Source organism: Eublepharis macularius, chromosome 7 (assembly GCF_028583425.1).
Source record: "Eublepharis macularius isolate TG4126 chromosome 7, MPM_Emac_v1.0, whole genome shotgun sequence".
Classification (NCBI taxonomy): Eukaryota; Metazoa; Chordata; class Lepidosauria; order Squamata; family Eublepharidae; genus Eublepharis; species Eublepharis macularius.
Window position 1 is genome coordinate 97070040 of NC_072796.1, and position 11818 is coordinate 97081857.

Here is an 11818-nt window from a genome sequence, read left to right on the forward strand (position 1 = left end):
CACCCAAGTTTGCAGGAAAATATCCCAAGCCTGGTGTCTGTGCAAGTATAGACAATGTAGCCCAGTCCCATTGACCATGGGCTTACCAGAGTTGAGCTGACTTCCATCAAGGCAGGCGACTTGAGGCAACCCCAAACTGAGGATGCAAGCCGCTAGATGTTCACTAATTGCCTGTGATTATCTTGATACAGTCAAAAAATATTCTATCCATATTATGCAGTGATGTTCATATCCATTTTTGGTGCCACCTTACTGGATACCATCATATATTTTAACAAACCTTTTCAACTTCATGCTGTTTGCAGAGCTGCGCTCAACACTTATAGGTGACCATTGATCAATATTCAAAACAGAGCAACACCAACCATAAGATTTAAGGACTAGACAGTTCATGTTTTGATGCAAATGCAAATCATACTTGATAAATTAGATATAAAATAAATGAATTATAATGGCAGGCCCTTTACATTGACAAGGTTATAGTAATATGTGATCCTATTTTATTTGAATACATTTTGCTTTGTTTTCTCTATTCCATTTGTTTTAACAGGAAACACTTCTGGCTATAAATTTGTTTTCTTCCCAATTGAGGTAAAATTCTTAGGGATTGTAACATTGCTTAAGAAATGGGGCAATTAACTCATACCAAGCAGGCACAGGAAAGCATTTGGCACCTCAAGTTAAGCAGCACTAACTGTGTGTACTGCTATGCAGGATTACTCCAATCTAAAAATCTCTCATATAGTTTAGCAATTGCAAAGCAATAGTAATGCAAACAGTGCAACAGAAAACCCATTAGCCCTGTCTTTCAAGTGAGAAGATAAGGGCAGTGAAATGCTGGCACTCATGCTTGCATGGGATCCAAAAAGTACTCCCTGACAAAGTAATAACTGGCAGAAGCACTATGAGCAAAGGGGGGAAAGGCACAAACCTTGTCGATGGCGAGATTGAAGCTGTTTGGTCAGTGCACCTGTCACTTCCATTTTCTGTCAACTTTTTCTCTCTCTACCCTGCCTTGTATAACCAAAATATTGTCAGCAAGAGTACAGAGATTTCAGGAGAATACATTCCCTCCATGTACTGGTACATAGTTAATTTCCAGTTCATGCAAGTTTCAATTACATTAAAGAACTAGGTGTGTTCAATTGAGATTTATTTTTATCACAATGTACATAAGGAGAAGGAGGATATTTCCAACATGGCAAGAGAAGCGGACGGATAAGAAAAGAAGGTAAGTGGTTGCTGGAAAATGGGAATGTAACACAAGATCTATTCTTGGGATTAATCATGCATTTTCCTACATGCCAGGATTCAGCTTCCTCTTTCAATTCTGTACAAAATATTTTTGGCACTCAACCCAGTCCAAAAGGAGTATCTTCCTGTTCAAAAATCTTCCCAACCCTTGATGTATGGGAAGCAGCTGAGATCATTCAGTAGTAAAGGGGTTTTCCTGTCTGGTGAATTCTGCATATGTGTTCAGTCTCACGAGGCCTGGGACACTGTACTAACAACAGGAGGATGAAATAAAGAGCCAAACTACATGTAATGCTTCAATTTTGTGATTTAAAAAGCAGATGTAGAAGTGGTGAGTTTATCTCCTCCACCCCCATATTTCTCCAATCAAAAATGGAAGGTACCCATGAAACACAAATACAGGGACTGGTATAATTTCAAAGGGGGTGGGAGCCTCAACAGTCAGCTAATTAATAAGTGTCTCATGAATACTGAGATACCGAGTCTAAGCTGAGGTTCAAGGTTGCGTCATTGGCCCTTTCAAAATGCAAGCTGCCAAACACTATTTGACAGCCTAAGGGGTGCCCCTGACCCACAAACCAACACATGTGAACTTCCATTCACCTTTTTCTGGGTATCGGAAAACAGTCAAGTTCCAATCCAGGAACCCTTCAAGGTATATGGGAAGAAATGAGACAGGAATACTCACATATGGCATTGCTGGTTTTGAACTGTAATGGGGAGGTGCAATGACATTCAGAAACTGACTGAAGTTCAGGGATTGATTGTTTTTTCTCAGAGAGCAACACAGATGGCTGAGGAGAAAAAAGCAGAAGCAGCAATGTTTTCTAAAAAATATATTTTCTCCACTGTTTCCTTAAAAAAACAAAAACAGGGAGACGGACATCATATATGGTTCCTTTTGTGGATTACAATAACCCCAAGCAATTTTCTTATCTCTACAGTCAGTTCATTTTTTTCCCTTCAGCACCCAACATCTAAACCAATTTAATAAAATCCACCAATATGATAGGTATCTCTACTTCCAGAACTTTTAAAATTGTCCATATGTAGTGCTACATTAACTTTAAATTATGTAATTCATTTTCACCTATAGTTAAGTTTACTCAATATTAATTTAAATCTCATATAGAGAGAAAAAGTGAAATTAATGTCTCTTAAGCCATTTAGTCTGGAGGAACTTGTGCCACATAAAGTATACAACCAAACCTGGCCCTTCTCATATCATTATTATGAAATGCAGTATCTAGGCTACACTAACACTCCCAAATCCAATGAGGTCATTTCAGCTTCTCACTCCTTAACCACACAAACCTCCCAGGCTTGCAAGTCAAAGAAAAATTTTAATTGGGAAAGCAAGGAAGAGCAATAAGCTAAAAATTTAATTTCATAGCTAAACCAAAAGAACTGTTATTACTTTTGTTACTCAAAACCGAAGATAAAGGTTAATTCAACAATCTAGGTATTGTGATCCTTGGGGGTGAAGAGCTGAGAGATATCTGGGCTAAAAGCAACAAGTTTTTTCTTTTTTTTTTTAAAGGAAGGTGCGAAAAACATTTTTCTGCTCCACAGCAAAGCTTTGAAAAATTTCTACTGCTGTACATGGTACTGCATTCCCTTCATGCAACCCCTCTAAAATCTCCCACTATCAGTCTCAACTTTGTACTTTATAAAAGGTACAGGCGCTTGCATAAAGATTCACTTTTATGTCCTAATACAAACTCTGGTTAGATTCCTCTTAAACCTATTTACTCCCACCACATTCAGCGGGCCAGATCCTATAATGTGTGTAAGGATACCCTGACAACTAAAAGTACAGCTTCTTTGTAGCAGCATAAGATTTGTGTGCATGCTGCCAAAAACATGCAGGTGTTAATTGGAGAAGACGCCTTCCATTTGGCGTGGTGAAAGTGCAAAGGCACCCTGATTTTTTCACAGATCTTGCAATCCAATCACATCTACAGCAAGAAAGAGTCAAAGACTCTAAAAGAGTAACACTGATCTTGCACTATAAAAATTGTTTTACCGAAAGTACTATATTAAACATGAACAGCCAAACAATTTCTCCACACAAAGAATGCTATTTAAGAGTGAAAACTGCATCACTGGATATCTTTCTCCCTCTGTTATTAAGTGCTTCAAACCTCAGTTACTCAGCTGCAGACATTTTAGGCTATTCAACTTTTCTTTCTTTTTTTCAAACCTCTAAGTTACAGTTGAATTCAGGTCCCGCAAACAGCAGGACCAAGAAACAAGCTTATCACACTGAAAAGGAACTGATGAACAATCTTCTCTCTGGCTAAAATTGTAAACATGTGCCCAATTTTTTATTATCTTAAAAGAAAAAAACCACACGCACCAAAGGTGGTGGCAAATCTATATAATTCAGTGTATACTCCCTTGATCTTTAGCTTTCTGTGTGTTACTTAGCAACTACTAGAAAGAATTTCTGATCTTGTTGTATTAGCTTTCTTTTTACAGGAAACAGCATATAAAAAAAGAAATAAAAACATTTTAGGGTTAAATCCAGTGAAGTCTGTGCATCATGTGAAGCACCACCCTGTGTGTAACTGGATGCACACGTTTCATGTGGTTGCAACCTCTCTTGCTGCATTAGGTGATTTTCCAAAAGCCCCCCCTCCCTCCAAACTTTGGGGCAGGGTTTTGAGGGAGTGGTTGCTACCATAAGGGAGAAGCTGAAAAAAAATTCTATGCATGGACAAATCTGTAGATACAAGCCCAAGATTTATGGTCTTAAAATATGAACAGGGGTTGTTGCTCAGTGGTAGAGCATCTGTTTGGCACAGAGAAGGTTCCAAGCTCAATCCTCAAAGTCTCCAGTTAAAAGGATCAGAGAAGCAGTGATGTGAAAGACCTCTACTTGACATCCTGGACAGCCACTGCCAATCAGAGTAGACAGAGTAGACAACACTGACTTTGATAGACCAAGGGTCTGATTCATTATAATGCAGCATCATGTATTCAGGCTTAATGTGTAAATGTGTTTATGGATACCTTACATTTTGTGCTTATATAAGAATAAGCATTCTGTATCCGCAAGCTACTATGACTCTTGTTGCATCAGTATAAGAAAGATCTGCTCTACTAAGGAATGCATCAAGTTCCATTCTAGGAACACTTCTCAGTTTCAATCACACTATCACAGTAAGATCCTTAACAAAGCTTTTAATATCATGTATAAAAATAAAATTACTTACATTTGAAATACTGATTATACCGTTTGCAAAAATAACACTATGAAAGATAACATTTCATAGGGCCAACAGGTCTGAATTTTTTTAAATGTCCTGATCTTTTCCAAACCATTATGTTAAAAAATAAAGTTCTCACCTCTTATAGCATACCTCCTTCATCTCAAGTTCATAGACTTCCAATGGTTTAGACAATTGCTCCAATTTGCCTGAATACACCCTATGACTATGGTCAGTTAACCTATTTCCAACCAGATGTTTTCTATGGTTGCCATCCATGACCCATTTAGGGCCCAGTCAGCAACCATTCAAGCAAATGTGGCTCCACCCACTTTTGTGAGAATGCATGTGCTCTGCTTGCATTCAAGTAATTTGATTTAATGCATTTATGGAGAGGACCTTGAAGGAGCAAGTGGAAGCTACCTTTTCATCTTCCGCTTTTAAGAGAATGCGGCTAAAACAACAGTAGTCTTACTATTGCATAGCTGCCAAGAACACAAAAATCAAATATATTATAAATTTGAGTTTAAACGCTATTCTAGATTACTACTTTTCTTTGGCATACAAATAACACTGTTCAGGATTAGCTTGTACAATCTATATTTTTGGTCCATGCTGTTAATTATATCATTATCTTTCTCTTGTATATCCTCTTTAGTTAGTCAAAAAACTTCAGAATGAGTTCTTCAGGCACTGTTCACTGTTCAGGCAACGCAAATGAAGGCCTTCCAGACTTACTACTTCTGCTAAAGCCGAAAGTTCAGTAAACCATCTTCTTTTCTTTAGTATAGTTAAGTGCACCTTTTCTTCCAACTGAACAAAAGTAGTGGATTTTACCAGACATTTACTGTATAGTCTGTACCAGTTTGATTTGGTCCATTAAAAACCAAGGTGGTTTGTAGCCATACCCAACAAGTACTGCTTTCTCTTTAACTATGCTGTAGTTCCACATAATCTGTTGGCTGTAGAAACCTCTTTGGTGTCACATTCTGGTCTTCCTGAAACCACAAATGGCCAGGTCTGTAAATTAAAGTAATATTCCACATTAGAGAGATGAATGACAATGTGTAAATAGCAAATAATGATAAAAGTTTTGCTATCTGTTTGGCAGCAGTATTTTTCAATACAACATAATGGGCCACCATTAAACACACTGAAGAACAGAACAAAAGTAGTTTTTTCAAAGAGTATAATAAAACAGGAGTCCAGCGCCACTTTAGAGACTAACAGAGTTTAGAGACTAATCCATTCACTCGAAGAGTGCTGTATACAAGATGCAACACATCAGAAATGTAATTACATATACTCAACACATTTAAACCAGTAACTACATTTTATCCCTTAAGAAAACACATTCAAGCACATTCTTACCACTGCACAATATTAGAGATAATCAGTCATTCCTTAAATACTAATAAACCACAACAAATTAGTAAAATCAATACTCATGCCAATACACGTGCATTAGGATTTTCTATTTTTGGTACAGATTCTTCATATTCTGAAATGACCCAGAAACACTCCAGAAGGGTACTTTAGGCTGTGTGCTATAGTCAATGTTATGACGATCTACCAGAAGCTGATTTTTAACTCCCATATCACCACCCGTTAGGCTGGTTTATCCCTCTATAAGATGTTAAATATTAGTAGGGAGTCTTTGTCGTAACAAACCAGTCAGTCTCTAAGGAGTTCAATATTTTGTTCAACCTTTATGCCACATGGAGTTGTGATTATGTTCCCCAGTTCTTACAATAAACCTATATAACAAAATTTGTTGTGTACAAACTTTGTACTAGTATTTTGCCTTGTGATTTCTCATTTCATGAAAAAAAATCATGTTCTTGAACAATCATGCTATTACAGCAGGGTTTTTTTTAGGGGGAGGTAGGGGCACGTTGCTGTCAACTTCCAGTTTGGCCTGCTTTATACAACAAGCAGAGAACACAAGTGTTTTCGGAATGCTTTTTAAAGACAGCAGTACATTGGATTGAGGTGGACCAAGTCTAACTGCATCTTCTCTGAAAAAAAATCCAGTGTAAACGTTATTGAGGATTTCAAAGATTAGTCAGAAGTGTACTTAGGTATATAACATAACCTAAAACACAGACAGTCAAAAACACATTCTAAAACAATAGAAAGATTCATTATGAACATCTGAACTGTGTTTCCTTCATCTTCAGCTGGCCAAGCTGATTCCTACATTTGTTGTAGCGATAGAGACAAGCCCTTTCCCCATGTTAACTGTGAATACAGGTACACACTACATATACGTGTGTGCATTTGTCTGCAAGAAGAGCCAATGCACGCTCTTTTTATAAATAAAACCTGAATAAATTGGGGCTCAAATCACAAGTTCAGCTGTACATGCATGGAGTATAATGTGCAAATTATGTGTGTACAATGAAAAAAACAAATGGACACCATACAAGGATTGTATGAGCATTCAATATAATTTGCAACATATGATCTTTAGAACAGAGCCCCAGTGTGATGAAGAGGAGGGAAGCCTCCAGTTCAAATCCCAGGTCAGCTGTGTCACTCTCTTAAAAGTTTCAAGTCATCCTACCTCTCATGGTCACTGTAAGTATAAACACTGGCCTGAGCTTAACAGAGGAAGAATGAGATGTAAATGAAATAAATACAACACAAGCCTTGCTTTCTCTCTAGCAATCACAAGAATGCAAACAGGAAATGTGTGTGAAAGTCTCTTCCATTTCAGGATATCTACACACCTGCAGTTTTACGGAAGATGAAATCTATAATTTAAAGCTATTACCAAATTAAATAAAACTGACCTTATCATTAGCTTTCATTGGTTAAATCTTGGATTTTAGATGTAGGGAATAGCTCTTAAGATGATACCTGCCACTTACATTTTTTTAAATAAATACTTATATTACGAGCAATCAGTTTTTCAAAATGTGTTTCCCAATTAAGCAAAAGGTTTGTAATCATTTTAATTTATTATTCTAATATATTACTTAATCTTATTATTTATGATAAAGTTTTGTGGATAGCATCTCTACAATATGCTTGCCAGCACCACCAATGGAAAGTCAAGAATGGTGAAAGTGATATCATTTCATATTTGTTTACTTCTTATTTCTCCCAAAGCAGGTTACATCATTCTCTTTTCCTGTATTTTATCTTCACAACAACCCTATGAGGTAGGTTCAGCTGAGAGTGTATGAGGCCTGTTGAACTCTAGCAGATGCCTCTATTAATGTAAATGTAAATGTAGTCACACATAGCGAGTGTATGTACATTTACATTAGTAGTTGTAGTCCATGACTACAACTATATTGTGACCACATAGATTAGCAACACAATAGCTCAGGTCCCTGTCATGCAAGGAAACCATCCATTTCGGCATGACTAGACATGAGCAAAGAATGCAAGGATGTTATACCAGAATATATAAGCTTCATGTACATGACTTCCTATTTTCTTAACTAATGTTATAGGTTGTATTTAAAATCTCAGGGGCACTGGAAATTTATATGGGGTCAAATTTAAAGCTCAAGAGAACACAGCAACTTACAGTGCCAGCCTAAGCAAAGTTATACCCTTCTACAACCACCAAAGTCAATGGGCTTTGCATTAAGTCTGTTGAGGATTGCACTGTCAGTATGCTGCAACACTGAAACAATTGTTAACGATGCTTCAACCATAACTTAAGTACTATAAATGTGAAACATGCTTGCTGCTGCATTCTATCTAAAACTTACTACAGAGCTCTACAGAAGAGCAACTGAAACAACCAAAGGGCTATAGCATTTTCTTCCATAAGATGGTCAGAAAAGCCTGATGCTTTTTAACAGAGTAAGAAGAGACAACTGGGGGGGGGAGGAGAAGTTTTTACAAGTTATGAATGGTGTGGGGAAAAATGAATAGCAAGAAAATTTCTTTCTTGTACAAAATCAGGACCATCAATAAAGGCAAAAGGAAGCATTTACCTCATACATAACTAACTTACAGAATGGAGCTTTGACTCTGTAAAGCTCATACCCTGGAAATCTAGTTGGTCTTTAAGGTGCTACTGGACCCAAACTAGCTCTACCATAGGATTTATTTCTTTAGAATAAAACTTGTCTCCAAGGAGTTTAGGGTGGTGGATATGGTTTTCTCCTCCATTTCCTCCTCAAAACACTTTAGCCATTTATGTTATGCTATGACAGAGAGAGAATATGGACTTCTGTGAGGTCATCCAGAGAGTTTCATGGTAACTGGAGACCTGAGTCTGGATCTTCCCAGGTTTAATCCAATACTGGCACACATTAGCTGCAAATACCACCCCAAGTGCTTACCTTAAAAAAAAATGTTAAATTTTTTTTGGGGACATTAAAAGGCAAACTCATTTCTAACATGACAATCACCCCAGAACATCTGCTTGCAGAATACCAGTGGTTGGCTTTCTCCTAAATTTCAGGAGTGTTGTAAGATGACTATATTTTACAGTCAGAAAAACACTTTTTTCATGCATCTGACAAAATGCATTCTAATTCATCAAAGCTTCTGTCCTAATAAATCTGTTACACTTTACAGACAAAACTCTTCATTAGTTCATCTGTTCAAAGACACTCTTATTTCTTCACACCCGGCATTTTTTCTTTCTTAAGACGGTATGTTCCTCACATAAATGCTTCCAGAAAATAAAGCTGGTATCATTTCTAAGAAACCAGTTTCAGCAGAAAATCCTCACATCAGATTTGAATCTTAAGTGTTACTTAAACATGATGGTGGCAGGACAGAAGAACTTACCTGTGGCCAGCATCTTCTTTACCCTGAATCACAAAGCACTTAACATTAGCATATCAGGCCTCTATTCCACAGGCATGCTCACAACATGCACATAGCAGTATTAGGGAACAGGGGCTCAGTTTAGATCACATTTAAGTGCAACACTGGCAGGCAGAAGAACTGACCAGTGCAAACTGGTTTTAAGCTCTTTATTGTTTTTTATTATTACTTGTTTTACTGCACATTATGAGCTACTTTGCCCTGACCTGGCTAGCCCAAGTATCCTGATCAGATCTCTGAAGCTAAGCAGAGTTGGCCCTGGTCAGTATTTGGATGGAAGACTACAAAAGAAAGTTCATGGATGCCACATAAGGGCAAGACTCAGGTCCAGCAGCACCTTAGAGACTAGATTTCCAGGGTGCGTGCTTTTGAGAGAGAAAGCTTTAACTATCGAAAGCTGACACCCTGGAAGTCTTTAGTCTCTAAGGTGTTACTGAACCTGAATCTTGCTCTTCAGACCAACGCAGCTATCCTCTTGAAACTACACAGAGGCAGCCAACGGCAAACTATCTCTGAACGTCTCTTACTTGAAAACCCTACAGGGTCACCATAAGCCGACTGTGACTTCACAGCACACAAAAGAAAACTGCCTCAGACCCAAGTTGCAAAGAGGAGAAAGTCTTATAAGGTGCCAAATATTCACAGCCTGGCAGGTGCTGCTCTGGCCTGCTATTAATGTTGCATAATTGGCGCCCGCCAAGCCGCAGGAGGACGTTCGCCCGTTGCCGCAGCATCCCGCCTAAACCTGGCCTTCGCCAGTCGGTACAGGTGATCCGGCCCCGCGGCTCAGCCCTGCTGCTCGCTTCCCGCCCCAAGGGCACGAGGGCCGCTTACCAGGTTGACCGGGTGCACGTAGCCCTTCTCGTAGCGGTCCTCCTGCAGCAGCTGCCGCAGGTGGGCGATGTAGCTGGAGGCGAGGCGCAGCGTGTCCAGCTTGGAGAGTTTCGTGTCCGGCGGCACCCAGGGCAGGCTGGTCTTGAGGCGCGAGAACGCCTTGCTCAGCACGCGCATGCGGGCTCTCTCGCGCGCGTTGGCCGCGTTACGCTGAGTCTGCTTGCACTCGGCAGTGGCGCTGCGTCCGGACGGCGCCTGCCTTTTGCTTTCGGGCGCTCCCTTCGTCCGCCTCTTCTTGCGAGCGCCGCAGCCCTCTTCTTCCTCCTCCTCGTCTTCCTCCGCAGCGGAGGAACTGTCCACGGAGGGACAGGACTCTCCTCGGGGATGCCGCTTGGAGCGGGGCGGCACGGCGTAGCCCAGCGGCAGCCCTCTCAGGTCCATCTGCGGCAGCTCCTCGGTGTCACTCAGAGAGCCCGTAGACATGACCCCCGCCCCGCCCCCCAGGCGCCCGCCCGAGGAGGCTTCTCGGAGGAGCTACTCGGCAGCTTTGAGAGGGGCCTGGCTGGTGACGGGCTATATATGCCGGGGGGAGAGAACGAACAGGGGCGCAGCGCCCAGCGGCCCGCCCCAGCAGAGCCGGCGGGGAGGGGCTGTCTGGGCGCCGCTGCGCGGGTTGGCACCTGAGGAGCGCGCGCTGAAGTTCAGGAGGGGGGAGAAGCGCGAAGCAGCCGGAGGCCGCCCAGCGCTTCGGCCGCGCCTTCGCCCCTCCCCTTGCGGAGGGCAGATACGAGGTTGCTCGGTTCCTCACTAGCCCGCTTGCGACGCGCGGGCGCAAAACAAGGCACAGTTGTTAGTCTGGGGGATGGTTAACGACACCCAGCCAACTGTGAAACTGAATTCAGTCCACACCGCAATTAAACTGAAACAGCTTAACTTGTATCCAATCATTCTTTTGCAGCATCGTCCTAAACCACTCTTTTGGAACTCTGTTGCAGTTGAAATCAGAGGGAATCTTAAGAAATAACTTCAATAAATCCTATTGATCTCTTCCTGTCAAATTTCATCGGAAACAGCTGGACACTGAAGTTCCAAAGCAAAGGGTTGGTTGAAGAGTAAGAACAATCCGACGCCATGTTGCATAACCACTAGTTCGTAGACGCTGAAACCAAATTCCGGGCTGGTTGTTAAACGGATCTGCACCTGCTGTGGTTTTTTACAACCCGGATGTACGCGGCACGGGAAAGCAGGGGTTATAGAGGGCAATGTGACCAAGTCCGATCCTAAACTGTTTAGCTGGAATTAAAATCTCATAGTTTAAAAAATTTCATTTCCCAGAGACGTTGCCAATGCAAAACATTGATAGAAGTTAGTCCTATTAAAATAATTTATTGGGAAGAGCTGAACAAATTGCACAAATCGCTTGGAAGTACATTTCATTCAAATCGGTGGGAATTAATGTCCAAGAGCAACATAAATTGCAAAGTAGTTATACAAACAGGCTAACCCGAAATGCTGAGTTTCACAGCCACAGCTGAGTCTCTCTGGTTCTGTGATGGCGACTTTAGAAAGTCCCGTTCATTTCAAAGATGCTTTGACGGAGCTTATTTGAACCATCAGAGCGCAATTCTAACCATATCTACTGAGAAGTAAAGTCCCGCGTTATTCAGTGGGGCTTACTCTCAGGACTTCAGCCGCCAATTAGGATTGCAACCTAGGCC

At 40.7% G+C, this 11818-nt stretch overlaps 1 protein-coding gene across 1 annotated transcript; it reads right to left on the reverse strand.

Annotated features, from left to right (window-relative positions):
- Nucleotides 1-4420: 4420 nt before the first annotated feature.
- On the reverse strand, nucleotides 4421-10629 carry MSC (musculin). Its single transcript, XM_054985502.1, is given in 3 exon segments — nucleotides 4421-5449; nucleotides 5451-5486; nucleotides 10101-10629. Coding segments are annotated over 3 exon segments (573 nt in total). The 5' UTR covers nucleotides 10584-10629; the 3' UTR covers nucleotides 4421-5395.
- Nucleotides 10630-11818: the final 1189 nt, after the last annotated feature.